At 46.2% G+C, this 26,341-nt stretch overlaps 1 protein-coding gene and 1 long non-coding RNA gene across 2 annotated transcripts in view; both read left to right on the forward strand.

Annotated features, from left to right (window-relative positions):
• The window catches only part of CERK (ceramide kinase), a 42,970-nt gene extending 26,008 nt beyond the window's left edge, over window positions 1–16,962 (forward strand). The window contains exons 7-13 of the mRNA XM_083701544.1: window positions 3,932–4,006; window positions 5,247–5,399; window positions 5,890–5,995; window positions 8,913–8,983; window positions 11,294–11,502; window positions 15,440–15,648; window positions 16,771–16,962. Coding sequence (XP_083557670.1) covers window positions 3,932–4,006; window positions 5,247–5,399; window positions 5,890–5,995; window positions 8,913–8,983; window positions 11,294–11,502; window positions 15,440–15,648; window positions 16,771–16,855 — 908 coding nt within the window. The 3' untranslated portion in view covers window positions 16,856–16,962. The remainder of the gene's footprint in view (window positions 1–3,931; window positions 4,007–5,246; window positions 5,400–5,889; window positions 5,996–8,912; window positions 8,984–11,293; window positions 11,503–15,439; window positions 15,649–16,770) is intronic.
• LOC310826606 overlaps window positions 1–22,024 on the forward strand; it is a 230,649-nt gene extending 208,625 nt beyond the window's left edge. Inside the window, exon 2 of the long non-coding RNA XR_014555883.1 lies at window positions 19,603–22,024. This is a non-coding gene — a long non-coding RNA (uncharacterized lncRNA). The remainder of the gene's footprint in view (window positions 1–19,602) is intronic.
• Window positions 22,025–26,341: the final 4,317 nt, after the last annotated feature.

The raw sequence follows: 26,341 nt of genomic DNA on the forward strand, positions 1-26,341 counted from the left end.
AAGGTCCTCTGTTGTAAGTCTTACAGCATGGGCAGGCGTGCAAGGAAAAAAGTCTGGCATCCCCAAACCATGAAGGGCCTTAAAGCCCCCAAGCAATTTTTGAAGACTTGAAATGACCTGGGAGCCAGCACAGTTGACCGAGCACAAGTGTACTGTGATCACAGTGCCCGGTCCCAGGGATCACAGCTTCGCGGTTGTGTTTTGGGCTAACTGCAGTTCCCAAACCATCTTCAAGGGCAGCCCATGTAGTGCACTAATGCAGTAGTCCAGCCTTCTCCAAGCTGGTGGCCTCCAGACGTTTTGGAGTCCAGCTCCCATCAGCCCCAATGACCTATGGGCAGAGGAGAGGAGCATTGGTCCCAGGAAGCTGAGGAAATTGGCCTTGTTGTCACTCCTTGTTGCTAGGCAGCAATTTGAGTTACTGCCATTGGCCTTTCCGTGGAAGGAGATTGTGATGGTGGCAGCTGCTACTACCTCTCACTGAAGGGATATATAACTGAATAGTGCCACTCACAGGGTGTATAATCTACTATTCATTTTTTATTTTTTAAAAAAGCTCAATGGTGAACACTGGCTCACCAGAAAACCGATGTACCTTTGGCACATAAATTAATTGTCAGTTTAAGCAGGGCTTGTCATATGCCAGGACAAAACTCAGAAACCTGTTTTTCACTAGCAGGGTTTCTGTCACGGTCATATTATTTAATTAGTTAATTTTTAAAATAGCATTCCTCACCTGCCCTTCACCCAGGGCGTGTTGCAAGAATATAATATACAGTGATTAAAACAATTATATGGCCGGGGAAACCCCATGTAAAGCACACAGAACAATATACATTCAGCAAAATAAATTTTGTTTTGTCCCACAAAACAAAATAACTTAACCGTCAAAGGCCGGAGGTGTGTTTTTGGCATGCAGACACTATAGAACAAATATGCCAGTCGTACCTCTATGGGGAGGGACTTATACAGTTTTAGGGCCTGTTGCAGAGAAAGCCCTCTCCCGGCCACCATTCCCCACATTTTGTGGGGGGTGTCCTTCCTTATATTGGTCGACTGTCCAATGAGGAGGGTCTCAAAAAGGAATAACTTCCCTAGTCCCCATACACCCAGGATGAGAAGGTAGGGCTTCTAAGCTAACAAGGCTGTTATTAGTTTCACATTATTTTATCCTATTTGCACTAAGTTACATTCTGAATTTCAGTCTCGTTTCCAGAATGACTCTTTCCCCAATGGATTGATTTCCTTATGTTCTGCCTTAAAAACACACTTCTGTTGCTTGGACGTCCTATTATGATTTTCAGCTTTTATTAGACGGAGAGAAGTGCCGCAATCAAAAATTCAGCCCAATTGAATCGGGGGGTTTTGGGTGGGCTTTTGGACTCAAAATGTCGTGGATGTATCTCCCCAGGTCAGAAATGTCTGCTTGATATAACCTTCCTTCCAGTAGCACCTTAAAGACCAACTAAGTCAGTTCTTGGTATGAGCTTTCGTGTGCATGCACACTTCTTCAGATACACTGAAACAGAAGTCACCAGACCCTTCTATAGAAGGGTGTATGCACACGAAAGCTCATACCAAGAACTGACTTAGTTGGTCTTTAAGGTGCTACTGGAAGGAATTTTTTTTTGTTTTGACTATGGCAGACCAACACGGCTACCTATCTGTAACTGATATAACCTTGATGTTCATTAACTTGCAGAGATTTCGTTGGTATGAATTCACTGGTCTGCTCTGTAAAGGGCGGCTCAAACTGTTCCCGTCTTTTTCCTCCGTTTAGCCGCGTTCATTCCACCCACCTGCCTGACAAATCAAAATTTTGCTTAAGCACGCACTAAGCCTAATTCTTTTGTTCTGCCCTGGACAAACAGCACCAGCTTGACAAAAGGATTTCCACCGCAGCTCTTTAACAACAGATCAATCTCCCTCTACACCTTTCTCGAAACATTGCGTTGACCCTCCTGCCTGAGTTATCAAGGAGAAAGCAAACACCACGACATCGTCCTGTCAAACTGCATAAAACGGTTAGCGAGAGAGGCGAGGGAAGGAAATGTCTCTCCTGTCTGCTGGGTGGAAAGGAAGAAAATTCTACATTCGGCTGTCCCAGGGCCATTACCATGCCCCAAGCAATTCCATCCTGTTTCGTCACATTTTGGATATTCAGCATATATCGACATTCACATGTGGAAGCAGACAGCCCCAAGAGGGGAAAATCCAAAGTCTGGCAGTTCAGATAGTCGCTAGCGAACGTTGACAAGTCACCTAAATAGAGCAGTCATCTTTCCTTAGTATATGTCCGAAAAGCGGGGGCGATATACGTCTGTTTTCAGGAATTCCAGGGCTCAGTTCCTGGACCTGTGCTATTTAACAGGTTTATAAATGACCTTGATGCAGACGTAGAAAGGATGCTGCGGACTTGTGGATGACTTGAATCTGAGCCCGATCGCGAACACCATAGAAAACAGATTCAAGTCTGGAATGCTAGGCAGACCAACAAGGTGAACGTCAACGTACACAGATGTATTGAACTTCATTGCAAAGCTGAGCAGAAACAAAAGAGGGAGGAGGCCTGGCTCCTGTGAAAAGGATCCAGGGGTCTTGACTGGCTGCAAAACTGAACACGAGCCAGCAGTGTGATGCATCTGCTAAAAAAGCAAATGCGATCTTAGGCTGCATTAAAAGAAGCATCATCATGGGAAGAAATGCTTTCAGTCTATTCTGTGCTGGTCAAGACTTATCTGGAATGTCACTCCCAGTTCCGGCACATTTTAAGCATTCAGTATTTCTGTCATTCATTTTTATCTGTGTACTGCCATGCAAGACTCACGGAAGTAAGTATTAGAGACAGTGTGAAGTACAGTGGTACCTCGGGTTACATACGCTTCAGGTTATATACGCTTCAGGTTACAGACTCCGCTAACCCAGAAATAGTACTTTGGGTTAAGAACTTTGCTTCAGGATGAGAACAGTAATCGTGCTATGGCAGCAGAGGGAGGCCCCATTAGCTAAGAACAGTTTCAGGTTAAGAACAGACCTGCGGAACGAATTAAGTACTTAACCCGAGGTACCACTGTAGTGGTTAGAGCATTGGCCTAGGATCTAGGAGACCAGAATTCAGATACTCTAGTCAGCCACAAAGCTCACCGGATTACCTATTTATTTCAACTATTTGTAAACCACTTGATCCCAGTCGTCTCTAAGCAGCGTACAAGAGATCCAACGCAGTAAGACTAAAAAATGCATTACAACTGTAAAATCACAAAGTTCAATTAAAAAGCCTGCAAGGTGGTTGTGTAGATAATTTGGGAGGAGGAAAATCACGCAGACCACCTTGAACTCCTCGGAGGAAAGATGGCGGGGGAATGTAAAATTTATTAATTAGTTAATACTTTTCTTTTTTTAAAAAAGCAAGGCTTTTGCAGGAGAACGTCCAAAAGGAATCTGCCCTAAGTCACAGTTACATTATACAGATTTGGATTCACACAGCGGGTTTCGAAGATCCCTGTCATTAAGTTAGAATCACCGGACTGGAAATGAGTAAAGATCCTCTGCAGAAAAGCTCAAAAAGGTTACTGAACTGCAAAAAGAGTTGCCTACCTGCTTACAGTGCTCACTCATAGCCTAAAAGGAAGAGAAGGCTTCAAAATATCATCCTGCCTGATCGCCCAGAGCACCATAGGCAGCTAAGGAAAACTATTTACCATCCTAAGGTAGTTCCTTCCTCTCTCTCATCCTCTGACTCACTCCTACAAAGCACACAGCGGAAGTAGATAGCACAGAACCTCGGCGCTTCAAGATTGCACAGCTCTAGATAACTCAAGCAAGTGAGCCAGTTCATAGGGACAAGAGATGATCGTGGGTTTGGGGATAGGGAAAAGCAATGGCTGTTTTCTTTATGTGTCTTCACCGTGCTGTGAAATTCCTTTCCCAGGTTCAACGGACTGTGTTTGCTATTCAACGGTTGGCATCAATGATCCAGTAACTTCAGCCTTGCATATCATTGTGGGTAAGTCCCCGCCTACGGATTTTGTGCCCTGGGTGGCGTTTCCAGGGGCATGTCCACCAATTTTACACTGTTTCTGTATTTTCCGGTTATGTTCCCCCCCCCCCCCGACTGGGTACACGTCAGAGACCATTCCACTGGTGCTGTGATGGCACGAATACGTGTTATGTAATATTGCTCTGTCAGTCACAGAGAAGCATTGTTCCTAAAATGAACAATTATTAGTTAACGCTGTTTCTGGCACCTGAATTCTGTGGGGTGTCCTGCCTTAATGTGTCAGTCAATGTAGAAATCTTTTCAGCATAGCTGTTAGCTATAATTTTAACTTTCCCATGCCTGATGTTCATATGGCGACAGGTGATTGGCAGGCTGAGTGTGGTTTTGCTCCCAAATGGCCGAATTAGTTCCACGGAGCAGTTGTTCTCCACCACTCTCACAGACCTGAAGTGTCATGCAGCAAACACTCTCCTCATTTCTCAGTTCAGTGCTGGATTTGGGAACGCGGCTAGCGCTGTGGTCTAAACCACTGAGCCTCTTGGGCTTGCCAATTGTAAGGTCGGCGGTTCAAATCCTGTAAACTCCCTTTGCTCTGTCCCAGGTCCTGCTAACCTAGCAGTCCGAAAGCATACCAGTGCAAGTAAATAAATAGGTACCGCAGTGGCGGGAAGGTAAAGGGCGTTTCCATGCACTCTGGCTTCCGTCACGGTGCTCCATGCGCCAGAAGTGGTTTAGTCCTGCTGGCCTCATGACCTGGAAAAGCGGGCTGCAGACGAACACCGGCTCCCTCAGCCTGAAAGCGATATGAGCGCTGCAACCCCATAGTCAGATTTGACTGGACTGGTGCTGTGGGTTAAACCACAGAGCCTAGGACTTGGCAATCAGAAAGTCGGCGCTCGGTCCCTGCTCCTGCCAACCTAGCAGTTCGAAAGCATGTCAAAGTGCAAGTAGATAAATAGGTACCGCTCCAGCGGGAAGGTAAACGGCGTTTCCGTGCGCTGCTCTGGTTCGCCAGAAGTGGCTTAGTCATGCTGGCCACATGGCCTGGAAGCTGTACACTGGCTCCCTCAGCCAATAAAGCGAGAAGAGCGCCGCAACCCCAGAGTCGGTCACAACTGGACCTAATGGTCAAGGGTACCTTTACCTTTAACCGTCCAGGGGTCCTTTACCTTTTGCCTCAGTGCTGGATTTGCAGACTGACGCAATTGCAGCCTCCCTTATAATCTGAATTGTCTCTTCTCAACAGGAGACACTCAGCCTCTCGATGTCTCTTCAGTGCATCACCACAACACGTTACTGAAATACTTTGTCTCCCTCTTGGGGTATGGTTTTTACGGCGATATATTGAAAGACAGCGAGGGAAAACGCTGGATGGGACCCGTCAGATACGACCTCTCAGGTAACCTTTCGTATTTCGTTCTCCTTCCTTCCGTATGAACCTGCAGAGAAGCAAGTTGCCAATAAAACCCGTATTTTTCTCTAAGGACAACAGTTACGGAGCCAGCCTTGTTATAAGAAGGCCGTGAATGTTAGCAGCCTGCAAAAATGTTTACGGGCTTCCTGAGGGCTGGCAAAGGAAAGGCAGAGGGGTTCGTCCGTTTGTTAGCAGCCCACTTATGGGCACGGGGGCTCCCACCTCATGGGAGACAGAAGGCGCCAGACCCTACCTCTGCATGTTGTGCCATCTCCTCCTAAAGTCGCCAGGCTAATGCTTAAATATACAACTGCATATGAGCCGAATGGTGGGAGAAGGAAGCAACAAGCTTGGGATGTCAAAAATATCAATAAGAAGATGGCAGAGCGATCTGCAAGGGAGTTGGCAGACCGGACAGAAATAATTTGTGTTGATTTATAAGACATCGTCGTTTCTTAATTACCCCCCTCCCCAGGTTTCAAGACCTTTCTCTCTCATCATTACTACGAGGGAACAATATCCCTTCTACCAGCATCACACGCCGTGGGGTCTCCAAGAGATATGAAGCACTGCAGAAGTGGGTAGGCTAAACTATATTGCATTCGGGTGTTGTTGTTTTTAGCACTAAGTTGTCAGGATGCTCCCAGTGGCTCCCAGCTGGTTGCCCAAGAAAGTACAGTGGTACCTTGGTTCTCAAACTTCATCCGTTCCGGAAGTCCGTTCCAAAACCAAAGCGTTCCAAAACCAAGGTGCGCTTTCCCATAGGAAGTAATGCAAAATGGATTAATCCGTTCCGGACTTTTGAAAACAAGCCCCAAAACAGCAATTTAACATGAATTTTACTATCTTAACGAGACCATTGATCCATAAAATGAAAGCAATAAACAATATACCTCAGTCATAAATCAATCAGTCAGTAGCTGAACTGGGTTCCACACAGTCACAAAAACAAAAACGCAAAATAAATAGCAAAAACAGACAGATCTCAGCGTAACACTCAAAACGGATGTGTGGCACTCAAATCGGAAGCGTAACTTTCAAAACGGAGCACGTTTGGCTTCCGAAAGAAGTTCACAAACCGGGACACTTACTTCCAGGTTTGCAGTGTTTGGGTTCCAAGTTGTTTGAGAACCAAGGCGTTTGAGAACCAAGGTACCACTGTATAAAGACAAGGAAAGGTTTCTTACGGTCCTTTTTTATTTCGTTCTTTACAGAGAGAGGCTATAGAACCCAGCCTCTTGGATAATGGCGTTGTCCCGAGTGAATCTCCACCCACCCCCATCTCTCCCACTTCCTCATTCATCTCCTCTATGGGTGCTGCTACGTGCCCTCTGCCTTTGAGCTTTTTGCTCTACTACTTTTAAGGCTTGCCAGGTTCTGGGAGATCGTGGGTCTGGAATGTTTTCTAATGACACTGTGTCAGCCGGCTGTTGTTCTGGCTCTTCCATGATTTGCCAGCTTTCCCCCTCATCTGCCTCTGAGCTGCAACCTTCCTCCAAGGTTGATGCTTACACCAGCCAGACAAGGTAGATGCTTACACCAGCCAGACCAGAAGGTGAAGAGGGAGGGAAGAAAATATGCCCTTTTGCTATGCCTGCTCCTGCATCAAAGATGCCTGGGATCGTTGCTGTCACATGATGGTAGCAGAGCTCGCTCAGGATCTAGAAGATCTCTTGCCGCCCCAGCTCCACCTTTTCTCATCGAAACCCCCTGTTGGGAGGTGTTTTATTTTCGCAGACTACTGCTGGCAGTATACCCTGCCTACAGTAGGAGCAGGGACATTGGGGTGCTCCACACTAGCGGACCTCAGGCATGGTTGGGACACCCTGAGGTCATCCAAATGACCCTCTAGCACAAGGGGTCGGCGCAGCGCGATGCCGGAAATCGCGTCTGTGCAGAAGCGACTTCCGGCGTCTGGACATGCGCAGAAGCGATTTCCGGTATCTGCGCATCCACAGATGTGATTGTTGGGAAAAAGCCTGCGAAGGCCACCACCTTCCCAAGACACCGGGGCATCTCTCCAGTGTTCACTCTCTGGCTGTAAATCTTCCTCAGTCCAGAGAGACCGGTGATAAGCGACCCCTCCTCCTGAGAGGAGCACGCTCGTCTTCTGGCATCTCATTGCAGAAGAAAAAGACAATCAGTAGCTATAAACTACTTTATTCAACAGTCTATATACAGAGACTCCATCAGCATGTCTGCTCTCTCTCAGCAGCAGTACAGAAACAACATCTCACACAGAAGTGAAAGTAACTTCTCTAGCCAGCGTGAGAGAACCAGTGTGGTGTAGTAGTTAAGAGCAGTGGACTCGTAATCTGGGGAACCGGGTTCGATTCCCCTGTCCTCCACCTGCAGCTGCTGGGTGACCTTGGGCTAGTCACACTTCTCTGAAGTCTCTCAGCCCCACTCACCTCACAGAGTGGGGGGAGAAGGGAAAGGAGATTGTTAGCCGCTTTGAGACTCCTTAGGGTAGTGATAAAGTGGGATAACAAATCCAATCCAATCCAAACTAGCAGTACCCAACAGTACTGAGACTTCCTGTCTCACGCTCTCAGACACTCACATGATATAAACAACCATTCTGCTGCTTGCTGAGCAGCTGGTGAGATAAAAATCCGAACAGTGATTTCCAGCGCTGCTCAGCGAGTCCCTGCACCGCGCTGCGCCGGTTTAACCCAGCACACAGGGGACTCGCCAAGTGGGTAACTCAATCCAGGGACGGCTCATGGGCCGGTAAAACCGTCTTTGTGGGCTGCATCCGGCCCATGGGCCGACCCCTGCTCTAGCACAATGGATCGTTTTCTGTGTCAGTTCACTGTGAAAGTCAACAAGAAAAAAGCAGTGACGAGAGTCAACAGCTTTCTTTAACTCTGCAGTGCTTTGGCTGCCAATTATTTTGGGTTTGTTTGTTTGTTAAAGAACCATTAAGAAAAAAGACAGGCATCCATTATAGCACTGCAGGGCTTCAGCTAGAAATTTTGAAGCATGTGACAACTACAGTGGTACCTCGGGTTAAGAACTTAATTCGTTCTGGAGGTCCGTTCTTAACCTGAAACTGTTCTTAACCTGAAGCAGCACTTTAGCTAATGGGGCCTCCCGCTGCCGCCACACGATTTCTGTTCTCATCCTGAAGCAAAGTTCTTAACCTGAGGTACTGTTTCCGGGTTAGCAGAGTCTGTAACCTGAAGCATCTGTAACCTGAAGCGTCTGTAACCTGAGGTACCACTGTATTCCAAAGTGAAGCAATCAATTTCATTGTTTGCCTCCAAACCAAACCTCAAATATTTGGAAAACGTGGCTTCAGAACTCACGATGACTCTGGTACAGAATTCCCAAGGGCTGCTCCAGAGGTTAGCTTGCTTCTCATTTAAATGACATATAAAATGTTGCTTACAACACAGCCTGACATACTGCAGACAATCTGGCTAAACGAATGAAACGTTAATGCCCGGTTCAGACTGCAGAGGGGAAAAAACGAGGTTCACTCTTCTTCTCCAGGTGCCACATTTGCAAGCAGAGTAAACAACAGCTGGAGACAGAGCAGAAGAAGAATGGGGGAGAGATTAAAGGTAATTTTATACTATATGGAAGACCAGACACGGATGGTTAGCAGATTTGTTCATTTGGCCTCTTAATGCACCGGGTGATGTAGCAACAAATGCAAGGGCAAATTTGGATGATTAGAGAAACTGAATTAAACCAGAAGCCCAGAAGAGACTCACATGGGTTTCAGACCAGGTAAGCTTTCTTCAAAATGATGCTTTTTTGCTTATCAACATTTATGGATCATTTGGTATGAATGATGAGGGTTCTGATGGAAGCCACAGGGCCCTGCAAACGAAATCTGCATTTCGTATGTGAGTGCTTTTCTTTCTTCCTGTTTGCACATCTCCACTGAAGTGTCCAACTTAGAATGGGTTGGACTAGCTTCTGAGCAGACATACCTAGGATGCCAGTTGTAGTTGTTTGAACATAGTGCCTATTGAAATCAAGGACTGAAGTCATGACTAACTTGCTCCATTGGTTTTTGTAGGACCAAATTGCAGATGATGATGATGATGATTATTATTATTTATACCCCGCCCTTCCCGGTTCAAAAACAGGGCTCAGGGCAGCTTACAACAAATTTAAAACACTTTTAAAAACTTAAATTATAAAAGCAGCATAAAATGCAGTATAAAAACATGAATAACAATAAAATTCAAAAATCACAAATCACAAATCAATTAGATAATCCCCAGGGTTAGCTAGCTGAATTGGTCCTACTTGGGCCAGCGAAGAGGCCAGGGGAGAATTAGCTATGGGGTCTCAGAGCGGGTGATCTTCATAAAAGGGGAGGGATTGTTTGTTTGTTTATTGAATTTATATACTGTCCTATACCCAGAGGTTTCAGGGCGGTTCACAGATAAGATCAACATAAAAACCACAATATATATAATCAAAATAAAAACAACAACCCAATAAAACCCACACCCAAAAAAGAGCCACATTTTAAAAGGGGCATAGGATGTCAATCAGATCAACCAAAGGCCCGGTTAAAAAGGAACGTTTTTGCCTGGCACCTAAAGGTGTTTCATGAAGGCGCCAGGTGAATCTCTTAGGGGAGAGCATTCCACAGATGGGGAGCCACTGCAGAGAAGGCCCTGTTTTCATGGTGCCACCCTCCGAACCTCTCTAGGAGGAGGCACACAAAGGAGGGCCTCAGAAGATGATCTCAGGGTCTGGGTAGGTTCATATGGAAAGAGGCAGTCCTTGAGGTATCGCGGTCCTGAGCTGTTTAAGGCTTTATAGGTCAAAACCAGCACTTAGAATTGGGCCCGGAAACTAATTGGTGGCCAGTACAGTCAGACCAGGATCAGTATAATAGGCTCAAACCATCTTGCTCCAGTGAGCATCCTGGCCACTGAATTCTGCACCAGCTGAAGTTTCTGAACCATCTTCAGAGGCAGCCCTATGTATAACACATTGCAGTAATCTAACCTTGAGGTTCCCAGAGCATAGGCAATAGTAGTTAGGCTATCCCTTCTAGATAGGGGCGTAGCTGGGCCACCAGCTGAAGCTGAAGGCACTCTGGGCCACTGAGGCCACCTGAGCCTCCAGCGACAGTAAGCTACGAACCGTCTCCTTCGGAGGAAGTGTAATAGGCGACCTCCCATCCATCCAGGCTGGGGAACTGCCCACTAACAGTGCCTCTGTCTTATCTGGATTGAGCTTCAGTTTGTTGGCTCTCATCCAGTCCATTACCAAGGCATCCAGCTTAGCCTGGATGCCACCCAGCATGTCCATTTTAAAGTACAGCCACAGACATACTAGAAGAGGATACCCACAACCCCTCTTGTTCTAGCATCATAAAACTGACTTTGGCAGTACCTTCTATTTTCAAGTAGAGTTGCCCCCCCCCCCTTTTCTTTTACAATGCAAAAACACTTATTGCTCTGACTTCTCTTGCCTCTGGCCCCGTAACTTTTCTTCTAGAGCAATTCAGTCTCTAGGTAACGAGAGCGAATCAGGTGCCAACAGCTATAAAAGTGCTATAAAAAGCATTCTGATTCCTGCACATCCAAACCTTGTTGAAGATACAAGTCAACACACTGTCTTCTGTCTGACTTCACTTGCCAGTTAGTTTGCAGCCCTATTCCCAAGAACAAATATGCACAGGCGGTTGGCCTTGTGGACAACCGGTATTTGAAAATGTGCAGTGTTTTAAACTTGGATAGCTTGCTAACGAAAGAACGTGTCATAAATTTGTGCCATGGTTTATTATTGCACACGTAAGAGAACCGGCGATGCCATAAGACACCTTTAGAAATCCAAATCGTCATGTTTGTTGCTCCCATCCCACTGCCTCTGTGCTAAATATACCTGTTTGTGTTTTTAAGGGAATGACGAAGGAGAATGGAAGGTCATCAGGGGAAAGTTTCTGGCCATCAACACCGCGAATATCAGTTGCGCCTGCCCACGGAGCCCGAAAGGCCTTGCACCAGCTGCTCACTTGGCAGACGGCTCTGCAGACCTCATTCTGGTTCGCAAATGCTCCCGATTCAATTTCCTAAGGTATCTCATCAGGCACATGAACCGGGATGACCAGGTGTGTATCTGCTGCGACGGATTGAAATGCGGGGTGCCGTTCAATGCCGATCCTGTGCTCCCATTGCAAAAACACAAATGTAGATTGGGCATAATTTGAAAGAAGCTCCAATAGCAGCCTACGGGGGGGGGGGAGAGGGAGGAGAAACACCAAGGATTTGGATTGGCTATGGCATTAAAACCCTTTCCGGCAAAAGTGGAGTTGCCAGCTGCTCGCCTGAATTGGATTTCTGCACCGCTAATTGGTCTGTGGCAAGGGGGAAAGTTTGGCAGGTGGAAGTTCTTGTAATGCGTTAGGAATCTCAAAAGTAGTGACTGGGGGAGCCAAGTGCTTTATTGATACTGACTGCACTATTGCAGAAGCTGGCCAGAGGAAAGAGCTGGCCAGATTTCCACTGCGGTATGAAATTGACCTTTCCCAGCAAGAAGCAAGCGGCCAAAGGGGGTCACAGGTCCTACCTGGCCCTGCACAGCAGCGGTGAGGACGTTGTGGTCCTTTGTATGTTGTCGGATTCTTGGCCATGCTAGCTGGAGTCTTGATGGGAGTCAGAAGTCCAGCATCTGGCCCGAGCTGCTCATTTCTCAGGTTCAGGCGCTTGAGTTTGCTGACCAGCTTGACTGCCCACCTGCTTGGCTCACCTATTTTGGCTCAGATCCCTGTCTGGACAGTACATGTTTGCTGCAGCCTCCCAGCTCTGACAGTTCTTCTCCCCTTGTACTGATGCATATTGAACTACCTTGGGTTCTTCCCCTGCCCTACAGCCGACAAATGAGTTTCAGAATCCACACCCCCCCAAAAAAAATTACTATTATGTTTCCTCTTTTAAAAAGGCCAAATTCAAAACTGGTTAATAACATCGAAGGAAGACAGCTACTTACAAACAAGGCAGTTATTTGTTTCTTCCATGCACTGTACTTAATGTATGATATATACTCCTTGGGGCAGGAGCCTTTTCTTGTTTTACTTAGCCTAAATCTGCAAAGTGCCACAACCATTTATGGCGCTCTATAAATAATGATCTCAGCTCCCAGCGTTCCATTAGGCTCCAGGAAACAGAACTCCACCCCCCACCCTCGAGCCGTACAATTGAAGGGATGGGTCTATTGATTTGATTTTTATTTGATATATTTTATTTTTATGCTGCTTTTCGTTCAAGTGAATCCCAAAGCGGTTTACAGACAACAGATAACAATAACAGAAAATCACAGGTAAAGGTAAAGGATTCCTGGACGGTTAAGTCCACTGAATTTGACTACGGGGCTGTGGCACTCATCTCACTTTCAGGCCAAAGGTTCCGGCACTTGTCTGCAGCCAGATTTTCCGGGTCATGTGACCAGCATGACTAAACCGCTTCTGGTGCAATGGGACACCGTGATGGAAGCCAGAGCACATGGAAACACTGTTTATCTTCCCAAACATCACAAACGCTGTATAAATCATATAGAGCAATCAGCAGAAAAACAATATATAAAATACTATTAACAAAGCAGCAACTGAAAAATATAAGCTGATCATCCCAAATGCAGCAAAAGTCATATATGATTCACAAACCAATACAGCATTTATAGGGGCGTGGGTGGCACTGTGGTCTAAACCACTGAGCCTCTTGGGCTTGCCAATCAGAAGGTCGGCAGTTCGAATCCCCGTGACGGAGTGAGCTCCCGTTGCTCTGTCCCAGCTCCTGCCAACCTATCAGTTCGAAAGCACACCAGTGCGAGCAGATAAATAGGTGGTGGGAAGGTAAATGGTGTTTGCGTGCGCTCTGGTTTCCGTCACGGTGTCCCGTTGCACCAGAGGATGTTTAGTCATGCTGGCCACATGACCCAGAAAACTCTCTGTGGGCAAACGCCGGCTCCCTCGGCCTGAAAGCGAGATAATCCCTTTAACTGGACCTAACTGTCCAGGGGTCCTTTACCTTTTACCTTACAGCATTTACAATCCATGGAACAATATTTGTATGAAACAATAAACTAAGCCCTGCAAAGTTCCTGCGCACAGTCTCCACAGATAGACACAGACCTGATCCTCAGTGGCAGAGATCACCAAGGCTAGGGATCAAGTTACGATACGATACGATATCTTTATTGTCATTGTCCCATACAGAATAATGAAAAGATCTACATAAGACATTCAAAAACCCCTAAAAACTCTGAAACCCCTTTTTAAAATACAATATACTCCCATAGAGACTCCTTATACTGTGTTTAAAACCAGAATTGCATTTGGGTAGAAACTGTTTCTCAGGGGGCTAGTCCTAGTCTTTATAACCCAAAGAGATCATCTCTGCAGCTACACCTGGAGGCATAGATTTGATCCAAGGTGGGAAGAGTGCACCCAATTATTCTCTCTGCAGTCTTTACAACCCTGGACAGCATTGTTTTTCCCCTGGCACCTGACCCAGTGGCGTCCCTGAATACGCAGTTCTCATGGGTTGGTTCTCCATAAGTGAGCAGCTGCCATTCATTCCTAGCGGGGGAAAACAGCAGAATGCATTTTGGGGATGGGCAGTGTGGAAGCGGGGGCACAACATCCCCATCAGCGGCGCAACCGCAACTTTCACCACGAAGTGGATGGCAGCAACATCCCTTTTTAACTTTCTAAAGGCAGCGCCAGGACTGCAGGAAAGGAGGTGATATGTTCCTGCCCCACCGCCAGGTCCAAAGCTGGGTTAGAAACTTGGAGAAGGGAATGCCAGATGGGAGGAAAGATCCCCTCACTTCCTTCTCAGAGTAGGTAGCTCACATTTGGTTCCCCAGTGAGGACAGCAGATCAGGAGCAAGCTTTGAAAAAATGTTATCTCAACCTGCTTAGCATCTCACCATGCTGAAAATGTTTCTATTCCATCAGTCTTCTGCAGACAATTAAGAACACACCTTTCCACCACAGTTTGCTGATTTCCAATGTTAACTTTTCCATATGGTTTTCTTTCTAATTATATGGTGTTACGTACAGTCCTGATATTCTTTTAAAATAAATGGTGGTATATGAATATTTTGTTATGAATAGATTTGATTCATTTCGTACATTATAGTTAAGAATGGGCGAAGGGGCATCTATTGAATATCAAGGAATAAAAGTTTACAGTGCCTCTTGCTGAGCTTGTCATAGGAGCCACTCAAACGCCATTCTAGGGACAGTCATACATTTTGGAATGTGCATTCCGTTTACTTTGCAGAGGGTCACTCTCTTTCCTGGATAGTGTGGGCAAGTCTCAGTATTTCACACTCAGTTTTCCACCTGTAAAATGGGAATAATTCTGACCTGCCTTACGGGATTTTTGAGGACCCAGATCCAAGTTTGTTTGTAAATGACTAGCCGCCCGCCATTGTTGACATCCAGCTGGTTCAATGTGGACCAGGTGAACACTGATGGATGATGATAATGATAATGATAATGATAATGATAATGATAATGATAATGATAATAATAATAATAATAATAATAATAATAATAATAATAATAATAATAATTTATTTCTACCCCACCCATCTGGCTGGGTTTCCCCAGCTACTCTGGGCGGCTTCCAACAAAAGATTAAAAATACATTAAAAGATCATTCATTAAAAGCTTCCCTAAAGAGGGCTGCCTTCAGATGTCTTCTAAAAGTCTGGTAGCTGTTTTTCTCTTTGACATCTGGTGGGAGGACGTTCCACAGGGCAGGTGCCACTACCGAGAAGGCCCTCTGCCTGGTTCCCTGTAACCTCACTTCTCGCAGTGAGGGAACCGCCAGAAGGCCCTCGGCGCTGGACCTCAGTGTCCGGGTTGCATGATGGGGGTGAGCAGAATTGTCCCAATTTAGATGTGCCGAAGCCATTTGAAATCCGTGACCTGCATCTTTCTTTATACTGAACTCTGGCTTGCTTTGAACTAACAGAAGCGGTTTGCTGAGTTTTGAGTCAACAAACGCAACAGATTGCCTCTTCTCCCTTCTCTGCAGTTTGACTTCAGCTTTGTGGAGGTTTATCGGATCAAGAAGTTTCAGTTCACATCGAAACATTTAGAGGACGGTGACTGCGATGCCAAGAAAATGCAGAAGAATCGCTTTGGCCATTTCTGCAGAGACCACCCTGCTTGCTGTTGCATTCCTCCCAGCAGCACCTGGAACTGCGACGGAGAGACGCTGGATTGTTCAACAATTGAAGTCATGTGAGCATCTTCTTTTCCGGAAAAAAGGGATCTGTGCTTTTAAACAGTTTCACTCGCTCCTTAATTGATGGGAGCTGCAAAAAAATGGTCTCCACAGCAGATAGAAATCTGTTATTTAGTGCGCCCACAAAGCTGTACACCCTGAACGGGAAGTCTTGAAAATTTTTCAGACCTGCCTCTGTGCTGAATAGCAACTTCCGGTGTCGGGGGGAAGGCAGAGTTACAGTTCATTGGTACTTCAGTGATGGAGGAGGAAGTTAAAGCCCACTTCTCACAGTCTTTCTCCTAATTCAAAGGACCCAGCAGCTGCTTTTAATGTTTAAAAATGGTACATGCAACCCCCCCACTGCGTGTTTAGCAACACACGTTGTTTGGCCCTATGTCTTTAGGAATATAAAGACTAGTCAAGTGCATGTTCAGTTAATGAATCCTGACATGTGTTTGTGTGAACTGACCCCAAATTTGGCTGGACTGTGCCCAAAATGTTGTGTTTTCTTTCATAGTTCTGCAGAAATCTGTAAGCGGTTTGTAATTCCCAACCAAAAGGGAATCAGTGGAAGAAATATAATGCAACATTCCACATTCCAAACTGAACGATACTCGAGTCATACCTTGGTTCTCAAACGGAATCATTTCCACAAGTCCGTTTGACTTCTGAAAATGTTTGAAAACCAAGGCACAGTTTCCTATTGGCTGCAGCACCTTCCTGCACTCAATTGGAAGCAGTGTCGGATATTTGACTTTCAAAAAATGTTTGCAAACTGGAACGCTCACTTCCAGCTTTGTGGCGTTCAGGACCCAAAACGTTCGAGTCACAAGGTGTTTGAGTACGACTGTACTAATAAAAGCAACCATAATAATGCCACATTTTAAGTAACACAATTAAATATCTCTGAAAAAAATCCACAACAGCCCTGGTCATTTATTCCCTGCCTCTCATCTAGGGAACACAAGCTCTTCACCACCAATATGACAAGGCAACCATGACTTTCTCTGACTTTCTCTGGGGTGCCATTGTGAACAACCAGTTCCCCTGGAAGAGCAAAGGGGTTTGCTCCTCCCGATGACTGGCCTGGTTCACAGTTAATACATCTGCATTTATTCCGCACTTCCCTTTTGCAGGGTCCACTGCCAACTCATGAAACTGTTTGCAAGAGGAATAGAGAGGAACTCCACACTCGAAGCAATTCAGAGGCAGCTCTGCTGAGCAAGTTAACCGAAGCCCGTTCTCCAGAAAACAAAACGAAAAGCAAGCAACAGAAGGCCTGGACAAACAAGCGTCTCAGGCACGTCAATAAACGTTTTAAAGCCGAAGACATTTTTGTGGTAAAAGAATCCATTTTGGTGATATGCCTTCTCTGCGAATGCCTTCGAAGATTTTAGACTTAATGCACGTCAGGCTACTGTTTTGTGAAGAAAGCGAGGCTGTGTACACATCACCTCAAGCAGAGGCGCCAACCTGCGCCCAAAATTGAGGGGCCCAGTGTGCTTGTGACATCATGCATGCCTGTGACATCGCACCGGCTGGAGGAGGGTGCAGCTTCAGTGACTGGCAGCTCCTCTGGAGGCGGCCACTGAAGACGTGCCACTCTCAGCTCCGTGCTCGACCCCACAGATACCTTTTTGGGGGTGAATAAACCTTGTAGAGAGCCAGTGTGGTGTAGTGGTTAAGAGCGATAGACTCGTAATCTGGTGAACTGGGTTCGCTTCCCCACTCCTCCACCTGCAGCTGCTGGATGACCTTGGGCCTGTCACACTTCTCTGAAGTCTCTCAGCCCCACTCACCTCACAGAGTGTTTGTTGTGGGGGAGGAAGGGAAAGGAGAATGTTAGCCGCTTTGAGACTCCTTAGGGTAGGGATAAAGAGGGATATCAAATCCAAACTCTTCTTCTTCTTCTTGGCCTCACAGAGTTGATGCCAGGGACCTCAAACCAGCTTCCCCCTGATTTGAAAACACAAGCCAAGGTTAAGCTGAGGTGCGTCCACTTCCAGCAGCTGTTGTGCAACTTCCTCAACTAGGATCCAAGCCAGGAAATGGGCGCCCCAAACCCCTCTCTGGTCTGTACATTTGCAAATGTGACAGCAGGGACGAAAGACCTCACTGCATTTTAAGCCGCTATGCGTACATAGACTTGAGTATTTGATACAAAGCAGGGCGAGCGTAGTTTGTCAGAGGCCCCAGGGCGGGAGTTCTGCTAAAATAAAGTTACTCAGCTCAAACAAAAAAGCAGCCAGTCCCTAGCAGAGCCCCTTGGCCAGCTTAGATCTCTGAGGCCTGAGGCAAGTGTATCTGGCTGGGGCCCCCTCTGCGTGGGCCTGGAGGGAGCAAATGGCTTGCATTTTCATGCTTTGTTTTCGCTCTTCATCCTGTGACTGTGCTCCAGTAACAACTAGGCCTGCGGCAGTAATTCAGCCTTATTAGCTTGCTGCCCCCTGGTACCGCCACCACCACTACTACTCCAAAAATATCAGACTGCTAAGAGGCTGGTATCATGCATCTCCATGCTGGCCAGAAAGGCATAGTTGTTTATTTTGTAGCCATCATGAAAATACAGCATGCCATCCACTTAGCAGGCTACTGTTAGAGGGGAAAAGGATCCTTCTAGGAAGTGGAAGACAGATGAAGCGATGCATCCTCCCCTCTGCCAGACCACTGCATTTTCAAGCTAGCTATGTATGTAGGGACGCGGGTGGCGCTGTGGTCTAAACCACAGAGCCTGGGGCTTGCCGGTCAGAAGGTCGGCGGTTTGAATCCCCGCGACGGGGTGAGCTCCCGTTGTTCGGTCTCTGCTCCTGCCAGCCTAGCAGTTCGAAAGCACGTCAAAGTGCAAGTAGATAAATAGGTACCACTCCAGCGGGAAGGTAAACGCCGTTTCCGTGCGCTGCTCTGGTTCGCCAGAAGCGGCTTAGCCAAGCTGGCCACAAGACCCGGAAGCTGTATGCCGGCTCCCTCGGCCAATAAAACAAGATGAGCACCGCAACCCCAGAGTCGGCCACAAATGCACCTAGTGGTCAGGAGTCTCTTTACCTTTATGTATGAAGCAATTTTCCTTCCCTGGCACAGAAATCAAGTGGACCAGTAGAGGAGGAACTATTCCTCCTACAGCAAGCTAACTCACTTGCATGGAGTTCCTTGTTACTTATGGCTGCCAAGCAATGGAGCGGGTTGGCTTAGCCAGCCACCATCGGCTCTCACTGGCTGCTGCCAGTTTAGAGAGCCCCCCCCCTTCTGCCCACAGCAGGACCCCCGTCAACAGCATCAGCAGGTCTTCCCCGGAGCACAGCCAAGCCCTTGCGGACCAGCTCCAGGCTGGCATCGCAATCTGCCTGCCTGCAACCCAGCCCCATCAGGGCTGCAGATATGGCAGTGCCCCTGACGCTCCATAAAGTCCCACTGGGCTGCCAGCTAGGACTGTTCCCTCCGTTGTTAAGTGCAAAGTTGGCCGGGATGTTGTGTTGCACCACTGGTCCCCGTGTGCAAATACCGTATTTTTCGCTCCATAGGGTGCACCAGACCATAGGGCGTACCTAGTTTTTAGGGGGGGAAATAAAGGGGGGAAATTATTCCCCCCAGCCCCAAAGAGCAAAGAAGCCAAGACAGCTAGCAGAATCCCACTCGCTGTCTTGGCTTCATTTTTAGCTACTGGGCGGGGGCGGGGGAAGCCCGAGCTTCCCCCGACCCCAGCCCCCAGAACAGGTCCGGGAGCGGCGGCAAGGTTGCGTGCAGCCTTGCCACCGCTCCTAGAGCTTGTGGGGCTGGGGGTGCGCTCTGAAAGGTTGCGGATAGCTGCCTGAAGCTTCAGTTGGCGCTTTCAGCGAAAGCAACGCGAAGCCTGGAGAGCACGGAGGGAGCTCTCCCTCTGCGCTTCGGAGGCTTCCCGTTGCTATCGCTGAAGCCAAGGAGCCGGCATTCACTCCATAGGACGCACACACATTTCCTCTTCATTTTTGGAGGGCAAAAAGTGCGTCCTGTAGAGCGAAAAATACGGTAATTTCCACCTTAGGAGCTGCTTGAAACCAAACGCTGTGCGTGTGTTCGAAACAGCCAGCTGAATTACAATGGCTTTGTAGCTGGCGTGTTGATTTAAAGGCTCCCTTGTATCAAAGTTCTCAGGCCGTCACTCCAATTTTTCCCCTCCCCAAATTATAACTGAAACGCCTTTGTTGCGTGAGCAGAGCCACGCCTGCAACTTATCAATGCAATTCAAACACACAGGCCTGGCTTCAAAGCAATAGGGTGTTGTGTAAAACCCTTTTGCGTACAAAAACATACTGTGATTCCCTTCTGTACATCTCTAGGATTGTCTGAAAGGGTTGTAAGGCCAGACAGCTGTTCCGCAGGGCCTGGGAGATGCCGAAAAGAGACAAAGTGGAAGTAACTGACACAAGACACCAGCAGATTGTCCACTTGTAAAACGTGCTTTAAATGAAAACAAAATAGCTTGGGTCTTCGTTTTCTTTCCATGAATGCAACAGAGTTCGTGCACACAGGACATGTTTTCCTTTTTCTCTGCAGCCCCTGGAGGCTGGGTCACCCTTGGGACTGGTAGAGGATTCGGTGTAGTGGACTGCAGGTGGAAGGGAGAGTTGGCAGAAATATCCCCCCCTCCTCCCTTTACATGATCTGAGGAACAACTTAGGATCATGGCCAGCGACTCCTTAGAATCATCAAATTCTAGAGTTGGAAAGGTTCATCTAGTCTGTTGCCTGCAGTGCAGAACTACGCAGCTGCCCCATCTGGGAATCAAACCTGCAACCTTGGCGTTGCCAGCACCACGCTCTAACCAACTGAGCTATCCAGACTCCTTGGTTGAAGCCAGTTTGCACAATCAGAAGAATCAAGTGAAGTAATCATTCTTTGATTTTTTTTATTAAAAAAACTGCTTAGACCTATACTGAACCAAATTTGCTGGGTTTGATTTTAATTGTTTGGCTTTGGGACTGGTCCTGTATAATTGTCAAAGCGCTTCGGTATCCTAGTTAATGACTGGCAGCCTACAGATGCTTTAGAAATATCAACCATTTCAGATCGCTGGTAGGTAAGCAGGAGGTCTTCAGTGTCCCGTGGGGAAGTGGGACATGTTTGCAGGCTCTTGTGCTAAGGTGGGTCTGCACGACTGAACGCCAGCCTTAGAATTGTACAGTTAGAAGGGACCCAAGGCTCATCCAGCCCCAGTCCCTGCCATGCACGGATCCTGCCCATAGCCATTCCTGGCTGGGCTCATCCCACCAACCTTCTGGTTAACAACCAGATGTGTTGACCCATCGAACGACTGGGAGTTCAGGGGCAAACCATTGTGAGAAATCATCACTGTTCCAAAGAACAGGTAATGTAGAGCAGGGTTGCCACCTCCCGTGGGTCAAGTTTGGAGCCCCTGCCAGGTGTCATTGGTGGCATCAGATGACTCAATCCTGCACCACACCTGATGCCATTTATTACGTAAATAAAGGGGAGGGTTAGCTGGACGTACCTTGGGCCAAAGCGGTCTTGCGGGTCAAATGGTATCAGGTCTGAAATGGTCCACAGGCTAGAGCATGGGTAGGCAAACTAAGGCCCGGGGGCTGGATCCGGCCCAATCGCCTTCTCAATCCAGCCTGCGGATGGTCCGGGAATCAGCGTGTTTTTACATGTGTAGAATGTGTCCTTTTATTTAAAATGCATCTCTGGGTTATTTGTGGGGCCTGCCTGGTGTTTTTACATGAGTAGAATGTGTGCTTTTTATTTAAAATGCATCCCTGGGTTATTTGTAGGGCATAGGAATGCATTCATTCCCCCCCCCCCTTCAGAATATAGTCTGGCCCCCCACAAGGTCTTAGGGACAGTGGACCGGCCCCCTGCTGAAAACATTTGCTGACCCCTAGGCTAGAGGATCGTCACTGCTGGTGTCGAATAAACGCAGCGTTGCGAAAGTGACTGCTGAGAATTAGAAAACCCAGCTCAGTCCCTGCAAGTTAGGCTAAAAATTCAACAATCAAGCGTGTTGCTTCAAACTGCTGTATATCTGAGTAGCTTCAAATGTTAACAAAAGCACAGTCCTCTTTTAATGGGGTGCATTCCATGTTAGGAAAAGAGATCTGTACCTGTAGCTGGTGATCCTATGCATGCTTCCTTGGGAATAAACCCCACTGAATACTTTGAGGGTCGCTGCCTAATAAATGAGCAAAGGCTGGGTTGTATCTGGCTGTTTAAGATGGAGTTAAAAAAGTAGAATGTTGCAACATGATCATTGTTGATGTGGGACGACAACTCCATGTTGGCTTGTGGGGTCTTGTTTTTTCTTTATATCAATCTTGCTGGTTTCAGGATTGAAAAGCAACGTTTTGTTCTTGAGTGATGGAAAGAAACTCTTCTCAAAATAAACAGCTATGTGGCAGACGTTGTGCGTGCTTTTCTGTTTGGTGTTTAAGTTTCTCTGTTAAGGTGATGGACAGCCTTTTCCCAGAATTCTCTCCCAGCTCAGTGATGTTGTTGCTGCTGTTATATTCCAGACCTTAAGAAAAGGGGGGAAAACCCAAACATTATAAAGCAAATACTTACTACCGTTCCAAAAATGAACACGAAAGCCAAATGATAGTGGAGACATACTTGATCAAAAGAAGTAGGAAAGAAAAGGAGATAGTATCACAAATAATTTATGTCTTCCCATAAGTTAACACAAAAAACCCAAAGTGATATAGAAAATTAGGTTTAAGAGTTTCTAGAGTTTATCTGATATATTGATTCATAGAAAATTATTTCTCATTGCTCAGGCATTATTATGTTGAGATTTGTTATTCAGTATTTTATGAACAGCTCTTTGAGCATTTAGTGCACATTCCCATAACCTTTTATCACACATGATATTATGTATATACACCCTCTGTCAAACAACTAAGACCCATTCCCTCATGGATGGGATTTTCCTTTTGCCAGCTATTAGCAACTAATATATGAGTTGCCACCAAATCATTTCTCAATATCTTTGGGATTATTATTTTGCCCAGTCCAAAAGAGGAAAGGGGGGGAAAACCCAGAGGATCTAATTTTAATTTGGAAGTGTGGATTCCTTCATTTTTTTATTGATTTAGATATTGTCCCAAAGTATCTCTTTATATTTACAAATGTGTCCAAAACTCTTGTTCACTGGAATAGTGCACTGTGACTGTTGCATTCTGCCCTACTTCAGATAGATACAGTGGTACCTCAGGTTACATATGCTTCAGGTTACATACACTTCAGGTTACAGACTCTGCTAACCCAGAAATAGTGCTTCAGGTTAAGAACTTTGCTTCAGGATGAGAACAGAAATTGTGCTCCGGCGGCTCGGCAGCAGCAGGAGGCCTCATTAGCTAAAGTGGTCTTCAGGTTAAGAACAGTTTCAGGTTAAGTACGGACCTCCAGAACGAACTTTGTACTTAACCTGAGGTACCATTGTAGATAGATAGATAGATAGATAGATAGATAGATAGATAGACAGACAGACAGACAGACAGACAGACAGACAGACAGACATGTATATGGTCAAATGTAGCTTTGGCAGATAGCATGTGACTCCTCTTTCCAGACTGGGCTAGAGTACTGTAAATAAACAATCTTTATTTAAATATTGTGTGAAGTATACGACCCTCAGCCCATTTGCTAGTTTTCCCTGTTTATGTCTACTCAGTAACAAAAGTAAAGGTTTTAAGTATTGCCTAGAAACTGAAAGGATTCAAATCAGAAGAAAAATGCATAAACATCCATAATTTTGGAGTCTGCAGTGTGGAATGATTTGAAGGCGTTGAAAGCCTCAGCCGGCAAAGTAAATGATAATTTCTACAGGGTGTACAAAACCTGCAGTACAGTACTTTGAGGTTAGCAAGTCAGCACTTAACCATTTTAGAGAAGCATACATTTTTGATTCATTAGACGTAGCAAGATATAATTTCTAGCGCCTGTATGTATATGCACACGGTGCATATACATAATGTAGGGGGGGAACCCTCAAATTTGCACTGTGTGAGCTGAGGCCCTCACCTTTAAAAAATAAATAAATTATGGAGCGTAGATAAGAAATCCCAGAGGTCCAGTCAATGACAGAAAGCATACTATTTGCAAGCCACATCCTGAAATGTGAGCCGTCATTGTGTTTTGCGAGTACATCAAGTTGCATTTCCTTTCTGCTGCACTATGCCTGGGTCAGAAGGGATGGATTTATCAATTATAGGGGCAGAGTTGTCGACACACAACACAGTCGCCTTGTAACTGCACAGAATTAGTTTCACCTCCATAATAATAATAATAATAATAATTTTATTATTTATACCCCGCCCATCTGGCTGGGCTTCCCCAGCCACTCTGGGCGACTTCCCCCAAAAATATTAAAATACTATAATACATCAAACATTAAAAGCTTCCCTAAACAGGGCTGCCTTCAGGTGTCTTCTAAAAGTCTGGTAGTTGTTGTTCTCTTTGACATCTGGTGGGAAGGCGTTCCACAGGGCAGGTGCCACTACCGAGAAGGCCCTCTGCCTGGTTCCCTGTAACTTGGCTTCTCACAGTGAGGGAACCGCCAGAAGGCCCTTGGCGCTGGACCTCAGGGTCCGGGCAGAACGATGGAGGTGGAGACGCTCCTTCAGATATACTGGACCGAGGCACAAGTTGTGAAGTCTACCTATCGATCTGCACGCCCAGACTCACCCCTTTGCATCTTGACCTAAGAAATGTCCGTGCTGCAGGGAAAACAGGCAAGGCAAAGTTCTGTTTTGTATTTGCTGACCCAGACATTCTCTATGCTCTGCCTTAACAACCGAGCCCAGTGCCACCTTAAAGATTGGCACATTTGTTGTGCGGTGCACCTTGCGCAGAAAAGAGCTTATTCCGTCGGATGCAGCCGCAGCCGGAGGGTTCCACAGCTGTGTCCAGAAAACCAGTACAGATCAAGGGTCCCCGCTGCTGTGCCAGCATAAATATATATCACGAGTCAGAGAGGTAAAAGTGGAGAGGAAGAGCAGATGAAAATGAATTGCTCTGCCATATTATATCACCGTCACGTTGTTTTTGAAAAGAGCCAGCCTCCAGCGAGAGGCTTGCACAAAGTCCCTGTTTTCATTGGAATAAAAGGCTGTGTGAACTAATAATAATATTTATTTATTTATTTATTTATTTATTTATTTATAGCCCATCCATCTCGCTGGGTTAACCCAGCCGCTCTGGGAGGCTTCCAACAAAAGATTAAAAATAGATTAAAACATAGGCATTAAAGACTTCCATAAACAGGGCTGCCTTCAGATGTCTTCTGAACGTCAGATAGTTGTTTATTTCTTTGACATCTGATGGGAGGGTGTTCCACAGGGCGGGCGCCACTACCGATAAGGGCCTCTGTCTGGTTCCCTGTAACCTCACTTCTTGCAGTGAGGGAACTGCCAGAAGGCCCTCGGTGCTGGACCTCAGTGTCCGGGTAGAACGATGGGGGTGGAGACACTCCTTCAGGTATACTGGGCTGAGGCCGTTTAGGGCTTTCAAGGTCAGAGCAACACTTTGAATTGTGCTCGGAAACGTACTGGGAGCCAATGTAGGTCTTTCAAGACCAGTGTTATGTGGTCTTGGCGGCGGCTCCCAGTCACCAGTCTAGCTGCCGCATTCTGGATTAGTTGTAGTTTCCAGGTCACCTTTAAAGGTAGCCCCACGTAGAGCGTGTTGCAGTAGTCCAAGGGGGAGATAACTGGAGCAGTGTCAGGCAAACATCAACCAGAACAGCTAGCCCAACCGTTTAGGGGTGTATGTGCTGCATTTACTTTAAATCTTCCCATTTCTTAATTACTCAATAGAGTCCTGCTGGTTTAGACCAAAGGCTCTTCACATCCTGTTTCCAGCCAGAAGTTCAGAATCAGGGCATGAAGACACAACGCCCTTTCCTGCTGCCCACCAATTGGTATTTAGTTGTGTACTCTTCTTTCTCTAGGGCAAAGATGGAGAAGCCATAGGCCTCCAATGCCCATGATCCCTGACCATTGGCAATGTTGGCTTAGGGCAGTGATGGCCAAACTCGGCCCTCCAGCTGTTTTTGAACTACAACTCCCATCATCCCTAGCTAACAGGACCAATGGTCAGGGATGATGGGAATTGTAGTCCCAAAACTGCTGGAGGGCCGAGTTTGGCCATCACTGGCTTAGGGGGACTGATGGGAGTTGGTTCAACTCTCATTGAAATTCTATGCAATATGATCCAGAGCAGAACACCGACGTATAGTTATCACAGTGAAAACTTAAACACATTGCTTCACCATTACTATTTATAATGGTCCTGGAGGTTTTCTTGAGGTCGATGAGACAAAATGAATTAATAAAAGGGGTAATAGTTGGTCAGAATGAATATAAAGTAAAAGCCTTTGCAGATGATCTGGTAATTACGATTGAAGAACCATTAGAAAGTGTAAAAGAAGTCTTGGATGAGATTGAGAAATTTGGAAGTGTGGCAGGGTTCAGACTAAATAAGAAGAAAACCAAAATAATTACAAAAAATATGGATCAAAGTATAATAGAAATAATCCAACAAAGAACAAAGATAGAGATGGTGAAAAAGGTTAAATATTTAGGAATTTGGTTAACTCCCAAAAATATTGACTCCCAAAAATATTGACTTGCTTCAGAACAACTATATACCGGTCTGGAATGGAATAAGGAAAGATCTAGAGGTGTGGGGAAGAATGAAATTATCTTTTTGGGGTAGAAT

The sequence above is a fragment of the Podarcis gaigeae genome (assembly GCF_964106915.1).
Source record: "Podarcis gaigeae genome assembly, chromosome: 10".
NCBI classification, from domain to species: domain Eukaryota; kingdom Metazoa; phylum Chordata; class Lepidosauria; order Squamata; family Lacertidae; genus Podarcis; species Podarcis gaigeae.